The sequence below is a fragment of the Tachyglossus aculeatus genome, chromosome 16 (assembly GCF_015852505.1).
Source record: "Tachyglossus aculeatus isolate mTacAcu1 chromosome 16, mTacAcu1.pri, whole genome shotgun sequence".
Taxonomy (NCBI): Eukaryota; Metazoa; Chordata; class Mammalia; order Monotremata; family Tachyglossidae; genus Tachyglossus; species Tachyglossus aculeatus.
In genome coordinates, this window is record NC_052081.1 from 20,402,308 (window position 1) to 20,424,196 (window position 21,889).

General features: G+C 41.6%; 1 protein-coding gene across 8 annotated transcripts in view; it reads left to right on the forward strand.

The window, feature by feature from the left end:
- PLEKHA1 (pleckstrin homology domain containing A1) overlaps positions 1-21,396 on the forward strand; it is a 77,693-nt gene extending 56,297 nt beyond the window's left edge. For 4 of the 8 annotated variants that reach the window (XM_038757643.1, XM_038757642.1, XM_038757641.1 and 1 more), the window contains 6 exons: positions 3,137-3,280; positions 4,517-4,585; positions 9,387-9,451; positions 10,194-10,257; positions 14,061-14,150; positions 18,921-21,396. In XM_038757643.1, the coding sequence (XP_038613571.1) occupies positions 3,137-3,280; positions 4,517-4,585; positions 9,387-9,451; positions 10,194-10,257; positions 14,061-14,150; positions 18,921-19,262 (774 nt within the window). In that variant the 3' untranslated portion in view covers positions 19,263-21,396. Of the gene's footprint in view, positions 1-3,136; positions 3,281-4,516; positions 4,586-9,386; positions 9,452-10,193; positions 10,258-14,060; positions 14,151-17,644; positions 17,716-18,920 lie in introns of all 8 variants that reach the window. The other 4 variants (XM_038757646.1, XM_038757645.1, XM_038757644.1 and 1 more) reach the window with 3 other exon arrangements.
- The last annotated feature ends 493 nt before the right edge of the window (positions 21,397-21,889 follow it).

Consider the following 21,889-nt stretch of genomic DNA (forward strand, 5'->3'; position numbering starts at 1 on the left):
CAAAATAAATAGAGTGGCCATATGAACAATGAATGCTAGGGAAAATCTAAATATTTACCCAAGTGCTACAGTTTGCTGAAGGGATGACGTGGCTGAGGGTGCTGGGAAATTAATTGGGAAAAGCTTGATTTAGAAAGTGGGACTCGAGGAGGGCTTTGAATATGTAGAGAACTGTGTTCTGTCTGAGGTGGGAGGGTGAGAGAATTCCAAGTTAGGGGAATAGCAGGGGCAAGGGAATGGAGGTGGGTGAGGCGAGAGCAAGGGACAGCTAAAAGGTTGGTTTGGGAGGAACAAAGAGAGCGAGATGGGAAATAGCAGGCAAAGAGAACAGATAGATAGACCCAATGGTGGAGAGCCCTGAAGCCAATTCATAATAATGGCATTTATTAAGCGCTTACTATGTGCAAAACACTGTTCTAGGCGCTGGGGAGGTTACAAGGTGATCAGGTTGTCCCCTGGCGGGCTCACATTCTTCATCCCCATTTTCCAGATGAGGTCACTGAGGCCCAGAGAAGTGAAGTGACTTGCCCAAAGTCACACAGCTGACAAGTGGCAGAGCCGGGATTTGAACCCATGGCCTCTGACTTCAAAGCCCGTGCTCATTCCACTGAGCCACACTGCTCCTCTGTGAGGAGAATTGAGAGGAGTTTTGAGCCTTGAAGACAGAGAAGTACCATGGCCTAGTGGAAAGAACAGAGTCTAACCCAGGCTCTCCCACTTGCCTGCTGTGTGACCGTGGTCAAGCCACTTAATTTCTCTGTGCCTCAGTTTCCCCATCTGTAAAATGTGTCAGTACCTGTTCTCCTTCCTATTAGACTGTGAGCCCTATCAGATATAGGGACTGTGTCCAATCTGATCATCTTGTTACTACCCCAATGCTTAGAACAATGCTTGACGTATATTAAGCGCTTAACAAGTACCCCAATTATTATTAGTAGTACAGTCCACTTATGAGTTGTCCATGTAACAAAGATAAAACCTCAGTCTAAGAGAAATATTCTCCTTCAGTGGTCTTTCTGGCTGTTATATGTAAAGCCTAAAAACCCCCTCTGTTTCCAGTGGACATTTAAATTGCCATCTGGCTCTTACTAAGAATAGTGGCACTTCAGCGATACATCTAAAGGATTGATTCAAACTTGGACTCTGTCCAAAGACTTTGAAACTTTGAACGTCAGTGAGGAACATTGTAATGAGACTGACCAGAAGACTGGCCCTGAAAATATTTGCAAATTAAGTATGGTGTAGAATTCGGACCGTGTTACTCAAATTAGGGTCCCAGTAGGATTTCTGCTTCTCTGGATTTTTCTGGGCATCTCTGATCTCCATTTTGTGAATCAGTTGTCTGGTTTCTTTGTCCTTTGCCAACACACTCTGTGTCTTGGAGAAGCAGCGTGGCTTAGTGGAAAGAGCCTGGGCTGGAGAGGTCGTGGGTTCTAATCCCTCTTCTGCCACTTAGCTGTGTGACTTTGGGCAAGTCACTTAACGACTCTGGGCCTCAGTTCCCTCATCTGTAAAATGGGGTGAAGTCTGTGAGCCCTACTTGGGACACTCTGATTACCTTGTATCTACCCCAGCACTTAGAACAGTGCTTTGCACATAGTAAGCGCTTAACAATGCCATCATTATTATTATTATTATCTTAAACAAGTACAATAAGTAGTCTGCATGGTGGGACAAAACTTCCAGCACAGCATCTCTTCTTACCTGCTGCCTTCCAGCCCCCACCCGCTAGACTGTGAGCCCATTGTGGGCAGGGATTGTCTCTGTTTGCTGAATTGTACTTTCCAAGCGCTTAATACAGTGTTCTAAACACAGTAAGTGCTCAGTAAATAGGAATGAATCCTTTGTGGTTTAAAATCAGAAGGGACTGAAAGTGGCAGCGGCTCTCCTGAGCCCCCCACTGCCCCTCACTCTTCCTGACTCAGCTCTGGCAGTGCCACTGTGCTGCTATCAAAGCCCACCCTAAATTCCCAAGCTTTGATAGGCAACAGGTTGGAGAGGGAAGAACCACAAGTTCAAGAGCCCTTGGGAACCAGTATGACTTGGGACGACAGCTTATAAAGCGTGAGGATGGTCTTAAGGTATCAGGGGAAGGATTCAGTAAATGGAATTTTATTGTGGAAGTGGTTGAGACGGATACTGTAAGGAGTAGGCCCTGGAAGGGTTAGTCGAACGGAAAGGAACAAAGACCTGTCATTATTTATTGGAAAGTCGGGAGGAAAAGAGACCTGGAACTATAAGATTAAAAACGGTGTAATTTGAAAGGGAAATGTTAAGGAAATTAAAATGGTCTGTAAACATGTGCCAGAGGGAATTATGGCAGAAAGAAATGGTGGAATATTGGCATGTGCGTGTACACATGTGCATACCCCCTCTCAGTTGAAGAGATTCACTTTTCTTTGAATTAAATTGAAGTAATGTAGTTTTGATTAGACTATTTTAGAGAAGCAGCATGTCGTAGTGGGTAAGGAGTAGGCCCTGGAAGGGTTAGTCGAACGGAAAGGAACAAAGACCTGTCATTATTTATTGGAAAGTCGGGAGGAAAAGAGACCTGAAACTATAAGATTAAAAACGGTGTAATTTGAAAGGGAAATGTTAAGGAAATTAAAATGGTCTGTAAACATGTGCCAGAGGGAATTATGGCAGAAGGAAATGGTGGAATATTGGCATGTGCGTGTACACATGCGCATACCCACTCTCAGTTGAAGAGATTCACTTTTCTTTGAGTTAAATTGAAGTAATGTAGTTTTGATTAGACTATTTTAGAGAAGCAGCATGTCGTAGTGGGTAGATCGTGGGTGTGAGAGTCAGAAGGTCATGGGTGCTAATCCCAGCCCCACCACTTGTCTGCTGTGTGACCTTGGGCAAGTCACTTCTCTGCCCCTCAGTTACCTCATCTGTAAAATGGGGATTGAGACTGAGAGCCCCACGTGGGACAGGAACTCTGTCCAACCTGATTTGCTTGTATCTACCCCAACACTTAGTACAGTGCCTGGCACACAGTAAGCATTTAACAAATACCACAATTATTGTAATTATTACTTTAGTTCAGACGAAATTTGAGACAGGAGTTAAGGTATGGTCTGCCCAACCTACAGGAAGAAACATGAAGAATCTGATCTTTGCTTAATTTTAGAAAGAAGATTTAAATGAGTGTGCAGATGGGATTGACAGAAACAATTTGAAAAGGTCACAAAGTCATCTTCCGTACTTCACTCCTAAACCTCCCCCAGATAATGCAGTTATCAAAGCTGGATACTGTGTTAAACAAGGAGCAGTGGTAAGTACTGTAAAATAAGCATTTCCTAGTCCAGCCGATCTTTTTGCAAATAAGGATAATTATAATTATAGTATGTAAGTGCTTACTTTGTGTTTAGTTTTGGCTTTTTAATGGTATTTGTTAACTCTTACTATGTGCTAGGCACTGTACTAAATGCTGGGGTTAGATCCAAGTTAATCAGGTTGTACACAGTCCATGTCCCATGGGGGGCTCACAGTCCTCAATCCCCATTTTACTGATGAGGAACAGAGAAGTTGCGATTTGCCCAAGATCACACAGCAGTCAGGTGGTGGAACTGTGATTAAAACCCAGGTCCTCTGACTCCCAAGCACTGTACTAAGCACTGAGGTAAATATAAGATAGGTCAGACATAGTCGCTGACCAAATGGGGTTCACAGTCTAATGGGGGGACTTAGTATTGAGACAGGTATTGAGTCTCCATTTTGCAGATGAGGAAACAGGCAACGGAGCAGAGTGAATTTTCCCAGTCACATAACAAGCCGGTGGTGAAGCTGGGATTAGAATCTAGGTCTCCCGACTCCCAGCCCCTTGCTCTTTCCACTAGGCCAAACTGCTACTCACAAATGTCACATTATTTTCCGAGTAAACTAAATATTTTCATTCTGGTTTCTGCGTTATGAAGATGACCCAATCAGTCAGTCGGTTGTATTTATTGAGCGCTTACCGTGTGCAAAGCACTGTACTAAGCACTTGGGAGAGTATAATATAACAATATTAAGTTTGACAACTTAGTTCCTCAGTCATATTTATATTGTAGCAGTCTAGTAGTAAATGCTAGCCAGCACTATTTTTCACTACTCATCAACACTTTCACTCATCTTAGATAGTTCGTATCCCATGTGATGGGCGTACAATTGCTAAATATTCTGGCAGCCCATTGATAGATTTTCCAGCATTCTTGTCCCAAGTCGGTTGTTAAAAAATCATTCTAAAATGTATGTAATATTAGAAATGCCTAAAATTTACTGGCATTATACATTTCTGTATTAGCATGAAGTCATTCAAAATATTGAAAAGATAGTTGAGATGCGGGGCTAGTGGAGAAGGGATAGTATTACCCTTGCTTCTAGATATCAGATGTATTCCCCTGACTCAACATACTTAGGTATCTGTTGAAAGATTTTTTTTTCCAATATTCTGCATTTCTGATTTCTAACAATTTGTTAGATTATGAATGGAGTTCAGTATTGACATTTCTATTTTTCTCTCTGATAGATGAAGAACTGGAAGAGAAGATATTTTCAATTAGACGAAAATACAATAGGCTACTTCAAATCTGAACTGGTATGCTTTATAGACATACAATTGCCTTAAAATGTATTTTTCCCCTTAAGAAATTGCATTGTGGTTAATTTTTCTGAAGATGGATTATAATACAGTAAGACTGAAACTGTGATCAACGTACATAATTGTAGGTAAATTGAATATTATCCCAAATTTTAAGCTTCTCTCCCAATTTCCCCTTGTCCCCAAGGGCCCTTGGGAGCTGAGAACAAGTGCACCTAAAAATAGAAGATATGGTTTTCAAGTAAGAACACTGTAAGAGAAGAAAGTGTCATCAGTAGGATGGCAGGCAGAGCTCTTCCGCAGCCGGGGGATTGGACAAGCCTTAAATTGTATTAGAAGTGACCTTCTACGTGACCCCCGATCTGTCAGCTCATTGTGGGTAGGAAACATCTCTCCCAACTCTATTCTCCCAAGTGCTTAGTACAGTGCTCCGCAGACAGTAAGCACTCAATAAATACAATCAATGGTAGGTATTGAGCGCTTACTGTGTGCAGAGTACTATACTACTACTACTAATAATAATAATTATAATGGCATTTATTAAGCACTTACTATGTGCAATGCACTTTTCTAAGTGCTGGGGAGGTTACAAGGTGATCAGGTTGTCCCACGGGGGGCTCAGTCTTCATCCCCATTTTACAGTTGAGGTAACTGAGGCACAGTGACTTGCCAAGTTAAGTGACTTGCCCAAAGTCACACAGCTGACAAGTGGCGGAGCCGGGTTTTGAACCCATGACCTCTGACTCCAAAACCCATGTTCATTCCACTGCGCCACGCTGCTACTAAGCATAGAATAGAGTTGGGAGAGACGTACCTGCCCATAAGGAGCTTCTGATCTAGTCGGGGATGAATATTCTGTATACAGCTCTACTTCTGACACAACCATGCCTCAATACACTGAATCCACAGCTAGTAATAGGCACCCCACGGATACAGCCGGTGTTTTTTGATACTGACAAGCCTGGTGTTTCATCTGAGTACCACCAGCAAGTAAACCCCTCCTCTGCCTCTTCTACACCTGGCCTGAAATTAAGCAGCCATTGATAAATCTTGGAGGACGTTTTGCCCCAGTTTGGGGCAGTGTTTCAAAGTGTAGAAAAGAGGACCTCTAAACCAATAAACAAAGAAGGTTTTGCACTGGGGAGGCAACTTAATTTAGAATTTGCCCTCTGTGATACCATGTTAACACCATATGGAGTTTAAGCATTGTACTAAGTCCTGGGGAAGATACAGGGTACTTCATGAAGAAAAAAAGACTGCTCAAACTAAAAGGGACAAATTCTACAATAAAGTTGAAAAGCCACTAGCAGTCACTAGAACCAGCTTCTAATTCTGCAGTCTCCTGCAGATTCAAAACAACCCTATTCCTACTCATTCAGTTACTGTTATTATGGTATGCTTTGAATTACTAGTAGACAAATTAAACAATAGGTTAGCTCTGTTTATTTTTTCAGTATGTAGCACACAAAAGAATTTCTTTGAATTTTTCCCGAGGTTCTGGAACAGATCCTAATTTGTGTCATGTAATTCCAGTGGAAAATACACCTCCACAACCTTTCATGATACATATTCATTTCCAAGAACATAACCCCACTGTATTGAGATATGCTAATCAACTAAACCATCCAGTACCAAAGATTGTTTAGTATTTTCTTAAGGATAATTTCCATGCAGGGTGGCCTAATGGAAAGGGCATGGGCTCGAGAGTCGGAGGACTTGGTTTCTAGCCCTGGCTCCACCAGTTACCTGCTGTGTGACCTTGGGCAAGTTATTTACCTCCTCTGTTTTTCCTCATCTGTAAAATAGGGTTTTCATATTTGTTCTCCTCCTAACTTAGACTGTGAGCCTCATGTGGGACAGGGACTGTGTCCAACCTGCTTATCTGTATCTACCCAAGGGCTTAATATAGTTTGCACATAGTAAGTGCATCAAAGTTATTATTATAAGAATTTTCACCTCCTCTGATAACCCATTTCAGATTTTTTCTGCAACTTTTCCTTCCAGATATCCAGCTGAATCTTTTCTGCCTGAATTCAAATACATTTCTTTTAGTTTGGTTGTCAGTAGAAATGAATAACTTAATGGTCCATAAAGCCCCTTCATGTACTTGAAGATAAATATTAGTTCAATCTCTTCTCCAGAATAAACAACCCACTTTCTTCGACCTTCCCTCCAAGGACCTATTTTCCATCTTATTAATCATTTCTGTTGCTTCTCTCTGTGTCCTAAAACCTTTAAAGTATGATAACTCAAAGTAGACTGGGTTTAGTTGAAGGATTGCTTCCCAACTCTTGCATATCATTCTTGTTGATGTATCATAGGGCCATATTGATGTTACCTCATTGCTCACTCATCTAATTTTTGATGGATTATATGAATTTGAGGTCTTTTTCTGCTGGACTTTTGTTTAGTAATTCTTTCCCCATCTGATTTATGAGGGTTTTGGGTTTTTTTTTCCCCATTGTGCTATGTTTCATTTGTTCCTATTCAATTTCATCCTGTTTTGAAATGCCATTTTTCCCATTGGCATACATCTAAGTCACTCTGAGTCCTGTTAAATTCATTTATTTATTTTTATTTTATGTTAAGTGCTTACCATATGCCCAGCACTATACTGAACACTGGGTTAGATACAGGTAATCAGGTTGGACACAGTCCATGTTCCACTTGAGGCTCACAGTCTTAATCCCCATTTTACAGGTGAGATAACTGAAGGCCAAGAAGTTAAGTGACTAGCTCAGGGTCACATAGCAAACAAGTGACGGAGCTGGGATTAGAACCCAGGTCCACGTTCCAAACTGGAAATATGTTGTTCAAGGTTTAAAAAAGGGCAGCCTTACTGGAGTGAGTATATGTCGCCACTTTGAAAATTGTCCTTTTTCTTTTTCTTAACATCATGATTGGTCAACAGAACATGCACAAAGTATATCAATTGAGAAGCAGCGTGGCCTAGTGGAAAGAGTCAGGACCTGGGTTCTAATCCCAGCTCCACCACTTGTCTGCTCTGTGACCTTGGACAAGTCACTTAACTACTCTGTGCCTCAGTTACCTCATTGGTACAATGTGGATTAAGACTGTGAACCAACCCCATGCGGGACAATGGACTGTGTCCAACCTGATTAGCTTGTATCTACCTCAGCACTTAATACAGTTCCTGGCACAAAGTAAGTGCTTAACCAGTACCATAAAAAGAAAAAAAAAGGCAGCCTGAAATTCCCCAAGAGATCCTAAGGAGACTGGACCAGAAGAACGTAAACACCAGAATACATGCAGAAAAGTAGAAAGGATCATGGGGACAGAATGTGAAGCTCCCGAACAGAATGTGATAAAGGAAAGGGGAAGGAATTTTAGATTGGAGCCCGACTGGACCAGAAGAGCGTAAACACCAGAATACATGCAGAAAAGTAGAAAGGATCATGGGGGACAGAATGTGAAGCTCCCGAAGAGAATGTGATAAAGGAAAGGGGAAGGAATTTTAGATTGGAGCTCTTTTATCTTTGTTACCTTATTAATCTGAGAGTGTTTGTAGTTTTCTGTGAAAAAAATCCAGAAAAACTCCAACTGTCATGTCAGTATTTGGGCAGGTACTGGTTGTGGGGAAGGAGGTAAGACTTCTCTGAGCTTCCAGCCGCTTAGTCTTGTGAGGGAGGGCGGTTTGGAGTCCTAACGATCCCCTTGCTGTTTCAAAGTGCAAGTCTGAGACCCATTTTGTGGGAGTAGTGGCGGGTGGAGAATTAGTGTTTTCTTTTTCAGAGGTCCCCATTCCTGGTAGGGAAAACCCAGAGGGCTTTAAGGATGTACAAAGTCCCAGGCCTAGAGCACGGACCTGAGAATTAGAAGACCTGGGTTCCAAACCTGGCTCTGCCACCTGTCTGCTGTGTAGGCCTTGGGCAAGTCACTTAACTTCTCTGAACCCCTGCTTTCCTCATCTGTAAAATGGGGATTTAATTCTTGTTCTCCCTCCTCCTTAGGTTGTGATCCTAATGTGGGACAGGGACTGTGTCCCATCTGATCATAGTATATCTTAGCCCAGCGCTTGGCATATAGTAAGCCCTAATTAATAATTAATACCATTGGATATCCTAACCTTCTTCCCAAGAACTCCAGAAGCCAGTTGGACTGGAAGGAAGGCTGAGGAAACCATGGTCTGCTAAACTACCTAGGAATGGCAGGTCGTGTTCTGTATTCAGAAGCTTTTGACTGCAGTGGTTGACAAATCCTTAGTTAAGCCACCTGGCTGGTAGGGGAATATGCAGAGCCCATGGGGAAAAGAGCAGTTTGTAAATCTACCAGTACTTCATAAATTGATTTGAAGACAGAAAAATACACCAGAAAGTACAGAGGAACAGATCCACAGACCATGTAATAAAACTGCATAAAAATATTTTTTTCAATTAGGTTCACTAATGCTCAGGCCCTGCTTCCCTTAATCCAGAAGTGAGTTTTTATTTCTGAGGTAGCAAGAGGCATTAAAGGTTCTAGGTTTACCTCCTTAGGGTTTTTTTTTTTGTGATGCTTGTACATTTTGTAGATTGCAAATTAAATGTTAGAACTATGAATACTGCGTGTAGCTTTCCCAAATATTCCAGAAAATGTGTATTCATCTAGATCCACAAACAGCAGGTATTCTAGTTCTGACCTTTTAAGGATGTTACTCATGTTATTATGAATGATTAACAGTAAAATTGCAATTTGAACTCATAACATCAGTTAATGAATCTGATTCTTAAAATGTATTTTTTTTTTAAAGTAATGTCTTGGATTTCTTCTTTGGTTATTTTTTTTTTCTTTTTCACAGGAAAAGGAACCTCTCCGGATAATACCACTTAAAGAGGTTCATAAAGTCCAGGAATGTAAACAAAGGTGAGGAATACTCATTCTATAACCTTCCTGAAGTTGCTGCAATGGTAATCTAGGTTTTACCTTTAATGAGGCTTATGTGTGGTCAGAAGCAGCTTGGCCTAGTGGAAAGAACATTGTCCTGGGAGTCACAAGACCTGGGTTCTAAACCCGACTCTGCCACTTGTCTGCTGTGTGACCATGGGCAAGTCACTTACCTTCTCTGTGTACCCCATCTGTAAAATGGAGATTAAGACTGTGAGCTCTATGTAGGACCGTGTCCAACCCAATTATCTTGTATTTACCCCAGGGCTTAATACAGTGGCTGGTACATAGTAGACCTTTAACAAATACCATTAAAAAAATGCTAGATAAGGGGGAAAATAATAGATTTTCAACTCTGCTGGTGTTTCTGTAAAACTCAACCTGAAAGTTTTAAAGTAACAAATTAATCGGTATACATTTTTAAGAATATTAAGGAGCTTCTTTACATTTATCTCAGAAAATTTCTCTAAAGGCAAATCTGAGCACTTAGAGCTACCGGGCTCAAGTTGGATGTTGAACAAAGTAGAGTGAGTTATAGTATAATTTGCAGTGGCTGCATTTGATTTTTTTAATTTAAATTAAAATTTATTGTGAAGGAAATTCTTTTAAATTGTCCTGTGTGCTTTAAGTTTCGATTTGATGCAGAATTGAACAAGTAAAAGAAATAATACCCACAATTCACTGCTCTGTGAAAATAACTGGAATTTTTTTGTGTCCGCAGTGATATTATGATGAGGGACAATCTCTTTGAAATCGTAACAGCATCTCGCACCTTCTTTGTTCAGGTAAAAAAAAAACTAATCAGTTATTGATTTTTTCCATAAGAAAGAGTTCCTAGACATACAATACAAATCAGCAGTTGACAGAATAAGAGATGTTTGAAACATTCAAAATAGGAAAGTATTTTTTTCTTCCTGGTGATGCAGGTTTGATCAATTTGTGGCAAAGATCTACCTCTATACTTTCTGGAACATTCAGTCCAGGATAACAATGAATGTAGACTCTTTAGGCTGAAGGTTTTGAAGTGTATGGTTTCGTTTAATTACAGGCTTAAAATAATATTTTTTGTCTAAATGTTATTTCAGGTGACGCTAACAATCAAAGTAGCTAGCAAGACTCTTTCCTTTAAATATTAATTCTATACATTTAACAAATAAGGCATAGCCACATGGCAGTGACCACCAGGGTTTCACAGCCTTAAGCAAAGACATTCCCCGACCCCCATACCTCTCCCCCAACAGCATGATATATACAGGCTAGGGAGTCATCTCCTTTGGCGGTACAGATTCTCATCCCGAACGGGGAGGGAAGGGAAACAGCCAAAACACAAGCAAAAATTTTCATTTACTTCCCTTTTGTGACTTAACCGTATCTGCATTTTGCAGAAACAGAACAGACTGCAATTGGATAAGACAGAGAGAGATGGGGAAGAGGGATATGTGTGAGAGAGGGAATGGAAAGGAAAGCTGAGCAGAGGGAAAGAAGGTGGGATAGGAAAAAGTTGAAATCAGGAGTTTTGAGCTGCAAGCAGGGTAGCTGACCAACAAAAGGAAAGAAAAATCCATTGGTTATATTTACTGAGTGCTTACTTTGTGCAGAGCATTGTAGTGAGCTCTTGAGAGAGTACAGTATAACAGAGTTGGTAGAGACGTTCCCTACCCAAACAGGCTCCTAGTCTAGAGGGCATTAATATAAATAAATAAATTACAGTACATAAGTGCTGTGCGGTTGAGGGAAGGGTGAATAAAGGGAGCAAATCCAAGTGCAAAGGTGATGCAAAAGAAAGAGGGAGAAAAGGAAATGAGAGCTTAGTCAGTGAAGGCCTCTTGGAGAAGATATGCCTTCAGTAAGGCTTTGAAGGTGGGGAGGGATCGTCTGTCTGGAGAGTCGTCTCACTGCGAGAGATTGGCAGTGAGATAAATCAATCAATCAATCGTATTTATTGAACGCTTACTGTGTGCAGAGCACTGTACTAAGCGCTTGGGAGGTACAAGTTGGCAACATATAGAGACGGTCCCTACCCAACAGTGGGCTCACAGTCTAGATGAGATGAGATTGAAGCACAGTGAGTAGGTTGCCATTAGAGAAGCAGAGTGTGCAAGCTACGCTATAGTAGGAAAGCAGCAGTCAGTCAATCAATCATTTATTGAGTGCTTAGTGTTTGCAGAGCACTGCACTAAGCACAAAGTAAGGTAGGAGGAGACAAGGTGATTGAGTGCTTTAAAGCTGATGATAAGGAGTTTCTGTTCAATGTGGAGGTGAGTAGGCAACCACTGGAGGTTTTTGAGGAGTGGGAAAACATGGACTGAATGTTTTTGTAGAAAAATAATCTGGGCAGCCGAGCGAAGTATGGACTGGAGTGGGGAGAGACAGGAGTCAGGGAGGTCATCAAGGAAGCTGATGCAGTAATCGGGCAGGATGGGCCACGAGCTGGAATTAACAGGGTAGCAGTTTGGATGGAGAGGGACGGGTGGATTTTAGCAGGATTGTGAAGGTCGAACCGACGGGAATTAGAGATAGATTAATTTATGAGGGTTGAATGAGAGAGATGAGTCAAAGATAACTCTATGGTTCTGCTCTTGTGAGACAGGAAGGATGGTGGTACTCTCTACAGTGGCAGGAAAGTCATGCGGAGGATGGGTTGTGTAGGAAGATGAGGAGTTCTCGTCATGTTAAGTTTGAGGTGTCAACAGGACATCCATGTAGAGATGTCCTGAAGACAGGAGGAAATGCGAGACTGCAGAAAAAGTGAGAGGTCATGGCTGGAGATGTAGATTTAGGAATTATTCACACAGAGGTGGTAGTTGAAGCCATGTGAGTGGGTGTAGATGGAGAATAGAAGGGGATCCAAAAATGAACCTTGAGGGCCTCCCACTTTTAGGGGGTGGGAGGCAGAAAAAACAAAAGTCTGGGAAAACTAGTCCTGTGGAGAATGAAAAGCAGAGGGGGAGAAAAACGCATAGGGAGAGCCTGCAAGGAAGTTAAAAAACAAAGGTGAGATGAAATGTGAATTACAGCAGAAACAAAAGAGAGTAAAGTGTCAGAGGAAAAGGGGAAATGTGAGGCAACAGGGGACCAGGAATAGAGAGGGACAAGACTGCTGAAGCATGTCCAAAATAGAACTCATCTTCTTACCCAATCCCTGTCCTCCCCCATCTTTCCAGTCATTCATTCATTGTCAGTCATTTATTGAGCTCTTACTGGGTGCAGAGCACTGTTCTAAGTGCTTGGGAGAGCAACAAACAGACGCATTCCCTGTCCACAATGAGCTTAAGGTCTAGAAGGCGAAAATCACTGAAGCCAACGCCATCCACCCTGTTTCACAAGCGTGTAATCTTGACGGTATCCTCAGTTCCTCTCTCATTCAGCCCAGATATTGTCTGTCACCAAGCCTTGTTAATACTGCTTTCGCAGCATCACTAAAATCTGCCCTTTCCTTTCCCAGCTGAACTGCTGATCCACTTAACACCCCACTGTGACAACTGCATCAGTCTCCTCACTGACCTCCCCACCTCCTGTCTCTCCCCACTCCAATCCATACTTCACTCTGCTGTCCAGGTCATTAAAAAAAAAAAAATTAAGTCCATCTTTCCCCACTTTCCAAAAGCCTCCAGAGGCTGCCCATCCCCTTCAGCATCAAGCAGAACTCCTTCCACCAGCTTTCAGACATTATCAGCTCATCCTCACCTACTTTACCTTGCTGCTTTCCTGCTACAACCAAGTCTGCCCAATTTGTTCTTCTAAAGCCAACTTACTCACTGTATTTCCATCTCCTTTATCCCACCACTGATTCCTTGTCCTCCCTCAGGCCTGGAGCTCCCTCCTCCTTTATATAGGACAGACCACCACTCTCTCTATCTTTAAGCCTTATTAAAATCACTTCTCCAAGAGGCTTTCCCTCATTAGGCGTTTTTTTTCCATACTCCCTCTCCCTTTTTGTTGCCTATGCTCTTCGATCTGTATCCTTTAAGCATTTGATAATCATCTCACCTTCCCTCGCACAGCATGTAGATCTGTAGTGTATTTTAATGTCTGCCTCTTCCTCTAGACTGTAAGCTCTTTATAGGCAGGGAACGTGTCTACCCAGTCTTGTATTTTTCTCTCCCAAGTGCTTAATACAGTGCTCTGCACACAGTAAGTGCTCAATAAAAAACATTGATTGACGGCTTTGGCAGGGGATGGAAAAAGCGTAGTAACCGGCAGCAACTGCCAATTGGGTGAGCAACGGCCCAGCTTCGGCTCTTCCACGCTGAATTGCCTCGAGTGCTGATGTCAAATTGCATCTGGTTAATGAATTAGATATCACTGGACTCACACAGATTCTGTGACTCTTTTTCTCTGAATTGTCACTAGGTGACGTCTGTACAGTTTGGCCTTAGCGCCTTTCTCACTTTTAAATTAATAAACTAAACCAATAGTACTTCCAAAAATATTATTCAAAAGTGGTCCTAATATATTTTCATTTTCCAGTTTTCCGTATTGCTTTTTTAAAATCATCACAGAAACTACGTTCTAAGAAAATAGGTATCAGCTGCGTCTCTTGCCTTTTATAATGTTTTTTGTTGTTTTTTCCTTCATTCTCCATCAGGCTGACAGTCCAGAAGAAATGCATAGCTGGATTAAAGCGATTTCTGGAGCTATAGTAGCACAGCGCGGACCTGGAAGATCAGCAGCTTCTGTATGTTTTCTGTCTCCTGAGCCTTTAATACTCTTCTAGATGGTTCCCAACTCACCCATTAAATCCAGTGGTTTTCTTTCCTTTCTCTCTAACTATTCTTCCTTGCCTTTCCGTTGGTGGTGAAGTATATTTGCATGAAGTCTTTCTTACCGATTGGACTAGCAAAAAATTAATGCATTTCTGATTTAATACTTCCTCTGAGTGTTATCTGTATTTACCTTCTGCTGTGCATTGTTTTGCCTTCAATGCACAGGCAGGGCAACTGCTGAGTGTGAACATTTTTCCTGGCTTAGTTAAGAGTAGGAACTTGTAATTACTTCCATTAGGTTTAAAAAAAAATCAGCCTCACTAATTCTAAATATTCTTGTGCGAGTTACTGAAAGTTCGTAACTAAATGAATGAAAATGTAGTTTTGTCAGGAAATAATTTTAATATTCTCAGAATCAGGTAATATCTTCAATAGAGTTTTTAATCAGTGAAGTTAGAGGTGCTAAATATTCATGTTCCTTGCAAAAGAAAAGTGGGATTTATTTATTAAAGCGTGAATTAGAAGCCTTATTCTGTAGAGAACCCCTGAATTCCATCCAGAATTTGGCCTTAGGTTGTGAAAATAAGTTGGAGAGTGGGTGGAGCTACTGAGGGACATCTTTGGGGAGAGGCTTGTCTTGAACTGTGATTAAAAAGGAGAGGGCTTTAGTAAGACCTACAGGTGCAGGAAGGCTTTTATTAGAAATCCGTTATTAAATATGCAGAAAAACCCCAAATTTTCTGCTTAGAAGAGCCTTTCTAAAAGATTCATTTTGGGCAGTCTGCACCGTGATTAACACCTGAGCGATTTGTGACGGGTATCTTCTTCTTGTTTGAGAAGCAGCGTGGCTCAATGGAAAGAGCTTGGGTTTGGGAGTCAGAGGTCATGGGTTCTAATCCCAGCTCCGCCACTTGTCAGCTCTGTGACTTTGGGCAAGTCACTTCACTTCTCTGTGCCTCAGTTCCCTTATCTGTAAAAAGGGGGTTAAGACTGTGAGCCCCACGTGGGACAACCTGATTACCTTGTATCCCCCTCCAGCGCTTAGAACAGTGCTTGGCGCATAGTAAGCACTTAACAAATGCCATCATCATCATCATTATTATTATCCAGACCTCCCGTGCATATGTCAAGAGTTGATAACCAATCAAAATTAATCATGCCACAATCTCTTGAGGAATGACGTCTGGATCAGGTTTTGAGCTGGCCAACAAGAGCCTTATGGAGGAGAGGCTGGAAAAAAATGCCACTATGAGGGGCAAGGAAGAGACTAGCTGCCCCCAACCCAGCTCAGCAGGAAATCAGGGGCAGTTTCTCAAGCCTGATCTCTTGGTCCCTTCTAACATTTTGCCCCTCAAGTTCCTGCAGGTCACGCCCTGTGCCCCAGCCGTTGACCCTCACTGTCTTCCTTTCCTCCTCCCTCCTCCCCCAATTCCTCCCTCTACCACCTCTCTCCTTCAACCACCACCCCCGTGACATTTTTGAGGTCCTTTATGCTATTCCAGGTCCTCAAAACATAAAAATTCACAAACGGGACCTGAGCATAAGAGGAGAGAGCTTATTCTAGAAGATAAGGATTTAATCATTGTAATAATAATAATAGGGTTGAGCATTAGTTTTAATAATGTTGCAGATTTCTTTCCGTGCACTATGTAATAGACCTTTAAGAAAAACTGAAGAAAAAACCGAGCTCACTATTTTTTCACCAGCTGTTCCCACATTTACCAAGAATAAAGAAGCTCTGAGCAAAAGGAACGTAGTGAATGACAGAATTTGTGCTTGTGCTATTTTGGTTTTTGTTCAGAGCCTGATTTTTAATCTTGGCCTTACTCCTTTCATTCCAAGGGCTTGAGTTAATTTGTTATGCTATTATAACAGCAATACATCTTGGGCTTTAACAAAACACTTAGAAAATATATTTAATTGTATCTTTCCATCCAAGTGGCCATTTATGTTGAGGGTGTCAGAGAACCACAGTGTTCATCCAATGGGTAATTTCTGGCTGTTGGTTGCTTTGATTCCTATTCTGGGCCCAGTTTATGCTGAGCATAGGTGCAGCTTAAACATCAGTGTGTTCTCCTTGTTCTGTAGGCGGTTGTTCTGTACCATTAGAAAGAGAGAAAAAAGGAGGAGACTGACAGAGGATCAGAATGAGGGAAGGGAGAGTAAGGGAAAATCAAAGTAGGAATTGGGAAAAAGAGGAGACAACTGAAAAATACCCAAGAAAGCCAAAAATCAATCGATTATATTTATTGAGCACTTCCTGTGTGCAGAGCACTGTACTAACAGCTCGGAAAGTACAGTACAACAGAATTTGCAGACATGTTCCCTGCCCATTAACCAGCCTAATCTCTCCGAGACAAATTGAAAAGCAGTCACAGAGAGGGTTGGGGTAGAGGGATAGTGAGGAAATCAGAAAAGGAAAAGAACAGAAGTAATAACAGACAAACTGAAAGAGAAAAATGCAAGAGAAAGGTTTTACAACCTGTCATTAATAAAAGTGAAGTTGTTGTGCATGAAAGTAGTTAGGATGTTGACAGAATCAGGCAGCAAAGAAGGAAGAGCCTACAGATAGATTGTGAGGGTTATGGGTTAGAGGTTTCAGGAAAGAGAGAACAGGCAAAGCGAATGAAAAAAAAAATCAGAAAAGCCAGAATACAAGTAGGAGACCGTAACACTTCATTTTGTTAGGACAGCAGAGAATGATCATTCTTTGAGGCAAAGGGAGCAGGGCTCAAGAGAAAGTAAGAAATACAGGAAGAAAGGCAAGAAAAGGGATCAGGGTGAGAGACTAAAACACCCAGACTCACACATATCTGGGGTGGAGAATGGATATTTAATTCCTCTGGTGATCAGTAATTCACTCCTAGAAATGCACACAGTAAGTGCTCAATAAATACAATTGAATGAATTCCTAGAGGAATTAATTCCTCTGGTGATCTGTGCCCAGTGAAGTGTGAGAAAATTCTTCTCAAGTATCACCAACTTCTGAACCTTCATGTGGGGAGTTCGGTAATGTGGTGTCCTGCTTCTTTCTACCCATGGGGTGTTCTCAGGTCAGAGTTTGGTCAGGTATGGTCTTCTTTCCCCTCACCAAACCCCACCTTCCACCCCTGCAAGCAGCAGATGTGCATGAAACACAGGGGATTTGTTTTTACCTGCTTCTCAACATTAACTCATTTGATCCGTGTGTTCCCTTGACTACCTAAGCTCTTTCTTGTACAGATGATAACTGTATAATTGACTAGTGCTTCATGTAACGTTTTCCAACGTTCCAGTATGAGACTCTCTGCAAAAACAGTGACTGTTGGGGAGAAGAGAGGATGGAGAGGGTATTCACGTTTGTGCTTTGTGGTGGGGGCAAACTGGGTGATCCAGCTCATGACTCTCAGCAACACTTTCTCTCTCTGTCTTCCTCCCTTTCCCAAGTATAGGTCAACTCTAATCTTAGCTTTGCACTGTGTTCCAGATGCGGCAGGCCAGAAGGCTGTCGAATCCTTGTATACCGAGGTATACAGCAAGAACTGGTGAATGCAGCACGTATGTGGGGTCTGATGTAAACTTGCCTCCTTAGGAGAGGGCTAGGACTTACAACACTCCTTAACAACTTACATGAAGTTGAGTGAACTCAACCCCCTTTTGCAGTGACCATAACCTCCTTTGTTAACACTAACTCATCCACTGTTTTACACCAGTCATCGGGTTTGACGTATGCATTGAAAACCTTCAGATTGGCTCTGTGATGTAAGAAGATTCCCATCTGATGTGGTGTAAAAGTTGCCCATCCGTAAAACGGAATCTGCCTCTAGTTTTGATTGAATTTAATTCCTGTGGGAGTTCCTATTTCCGTTTATCCATCCCACTGAGAAGTGTTGCAAGTAATTCAAGTCCATTTCCAAACTAGAAACTGTATGGGTGCAAATTCATCTATGCAGATCTACCTGGAAAACTGCACAGTCCGAGAGCCTGCATGGCATTGATAAAGTTCAGGTGAAAGGTAGCCTCCAAACGGCAACTGCCTTTTGTCTTTTAGGCATTTGCGGCTTTTTGTTTTCAAAGCCATTCATGTCATACTTGCCTGGGCTGTGGAATTACGACCAGTTAGAATAATCATGCTTAAAAAAAGTCATTGGGTGAGATTTAGTAAACACAGAAAAATGGCCTTCATCATTGTCATTTCATTTTGTTCTATCAGAACTTGTTTAAAATTTACCTCAAATTGAAGTCGATGTTGAAGATATAAGAAATAGAAGCCCCATCTGAGGCATTCAGCTACCTAATGAAATCCTCTGTAGACTTCTTATGATGGTTTTTGTTTTGGAAGAAGAGTGGGAAAACAGGTACCCTGTATTTCCCCGTAGCATTACGATCGGATACCCTCATACGCTTCAGTAGAATGAGAATGTGGTCGATGATTAACGTAAGATGAAAAGACTGTAAAGCGTCTTTCAAAACTCATCTCTTTAAGCACAGTTCAGCTGCCACTGGAACCCTTGATTCAGTAAAACTCAGCTTGGGCTTTCTAGATCCTACGAGCGAGGAAAGCTGTCTCTTGGCTGAAATGGGTGTTGGCTGTCTGCTACCCACTCACCCTGCTTTATTGCTGTCGTGGCTTGAAGCTTGCAGTGTGTACGTTCTCTGTTTTTTGTTGTCGCTGTTGTTTTTCAGAGAATAAAGTCTCACACTGAGTTACTAACCCGTCACTGGTGACTGATGGTGTGTCTGATCAACACTCCTCTTTACAGGAGCATTCCAGCGGTCCTTCAGACTCCTCCTCTAATTTCCGGGCTGCCGGTGCCACAGCAGCCCCCTCACATTCCACAGCCTCTCGCGACAACTCTCTGGTCTCAAGCTTTACCATGGAGAAGCGAGGATTTTACGAATCTCTTGCCAAGGCCAAGCCAGGGAGCGTCCAGGTCCAGACTGTCTCTCCAAGAGAACCAGCTTCCAAAGTGACTGGGCAAGTCCCCTTGGAACCGCCAAGTGAAAATGGCCCTCAGGAAAAAGATTCTGACCCCGGGGATCCGGAACGGGATTTCGGCCCAGTGGATTTGGATGACGCGAGCCTTCCAGTTAGTGATGTGTAGCGGAGGAACTGCTTAGAGAACGATCCACCCGTGGGCCCTTCAACAACTTCTGGGCCCAGGGTTTCTAGCCAAAGAGAAAGAAAGGGGGGAAAATGCAATGATGTGTGGGTACACAGATATACACATATTTGGGTTCTGGTAGGTCCGAATGGAGAATGGACACTGTATTTTTCTCCCTGTCCCTTAAAATGGGGAGGAGCCAAACTAATACAGTGCATACAGTTCCTGAGTGTGTCTAGGTACCAACATCTGTAAAGCTTTTCTGGCCTCATTTGGGCAGTTACAATTTTTGACCATTTTTACTGTAGTTTTCAATCTGTAGAAAAATGAGTCGGTTTCAACACTAAATAGATGATATGACTATTAAAGCGTATCTGGGGATTTTTTTTTTTCAATCCTTAAAAAGAAAAGATCGGCTTGATTATCGTGCGTATCCCCACACACAGTAAATTATGTAGATTCTGATCAGTTTCTACTTTGGAAGCACCAGCAGGCCAAGATTTCTATATTACTTAGAATTTTGCCAAGGGTGCTTGAATATTTGCATTAGGAAGCTAGCGTTACTATTTCCGATATTTAACAATATTTCGGATGCACGCCTCTCCCGCGGTGAGCTCTTTTTTGTGTTTGATTTTTATTTTTTGCACATTGAATCCTGTCGGACCACCGAGTGTTTTGATTGAGGGGAATGGGTTGAGGCCGGGGGTTTAAAGGAGATCAAAATGCCGCGTCTTTGATATTTGAACTTATTACTAGATTTTATATTGTATTTTGTCAGGCTTTGCAAGAGACTACTTATGAAATAATAAAAATTATATTGTTTGGTATCTGTTTTCTGAGAGATTTTAATTTTCTTATCAATGTTGTGTGAACACTTCTTGTTTCTATATTTGGATCCGTGAAAGACCTCAAGTTTATTTTTTTGGAATGACATTGATGATGAACATGTGTTCAAAATCCTACTATTGTGGCCTGTAATTTTTGTGCACTAATAATCTATATTCAAGTGCCTGTGTCTTCTCATTTTGTTTTTTACATTTTGAGATTGATGTGCGTACTGTTCTACTTTAATGGTTTTAAACCTTGGGATTAAATTGTTCTTGAAAGTTAAAGTTTGTGTAAGACTATTTAAGGTATTAATGTTTTTGTTTTTTTTTCTGCTAGGGGAATTCCAGGATGCTGGTACTGCATCTGCTAGCTGTGCAATATGTATGTTTTTCAGATATAATTCAGGTTATATGTCACATGGGGGTGTCATAAATGCAAACAACTCCATTTAAGAACCTTTGAATTTCAAAAGTTGAATTAGGATCATTTTAAGTCTAGATTGAGCATGTACTATTTCGTGGTTCAATCTCAAAAGATGCCTGCCTAAACCAAACAGAATCTTGAATTTAATGTGCTGCTTTTTTTGTGATTCAAACTTTTTAGTTTGGCAATAGTTCTTGTTTTGGAAATTAATAGATTTCTGTCCCAAAGTTTCATTTTCTGAGTTGGACTTATGACATAAGTTGTCTACTAAAAGACTGGGATCCAAAGGTTAAGCAGTCTTTCCAAAACCAGGGTAGACTAAACTTCAGTTAAAAAAGCAGATTACAGAAGAACTATTCAGTTGTCATAATCATAAGCTAACCTGTTTTTTGTGTTCTATTTATAATTAAAAGAAAATGTCCTTCGTAACTACATGTGAAAACTAACCTTAGAATGGAACCTTTTAACCAGTTTTAAATAAAGCAGATTTAAATGTTGGGTAAAAAATAATAGCTCTTCTGAAATACTACTTTTCATGAGCATGTGATACTTTGCATTAATGTTTTTATTGTACTTTTAAAACCTAAATTCACTCTCTTTGGTACAGCTTTTACACTGCATGTTCATCTTGGTATACTTTGGTATTGGCAGCTTAACGTAATGGGTGGAGGCCAAGCTTTTAGCTCCATTTAGGGACTTTCTAATAGAACTGCTCGAGTAGTTCAGTAGCATAGGACAAGTATTCTTGTGGTTGGTAATTGTCAGGGTCACCTAATACTAGGTTTTCAAATCTATGAAAATTGTTAAATTATTTTCAAACCTGTGCCATTTCTTGTAAATATAACACATTTGAATGGTCAATAAATTAGTTTGAATACCCGAATAGTTGCCGCTTTCTCTCGGAATGTCGTTCCCGTTTCCTTCAAAGTGGAAAAAATATATTTTACATGGAACAAGCACGTGGGTTTCCGTTCCTCACTTCCTCTGGCCCCTCCGGCTCCTCCATCTCCCCTCCAACTAGCCCCACCATCCCAACGAACACCCATTCCACCTTGTAGCCTCTTCCAAACCCATGTACCCACCCGCTATTCTGATGGCTCTTGGGAGATGGGCTGGAATGAGGTGGCAGGAATGTCCCAGGACTCCATAGGCTCAACCTTGAGAGCATCTGTCTTACTCTCAGCCTCTCCATCTTCCCACATCCCATAGCTCCCTGTACCAAACTGATCCTTGGACTTCTTCCTTCAATGGGGAAATTACACCAAACGGGCTTCCCTAGAAGCCCCTGGCCTTTGAAACCCTCCATCTTCTCCCATCTTCGAAGTCTGAGAATCCCATCTATGCCCAACTAATTCCCACCACCCCAGTCCCGTCAT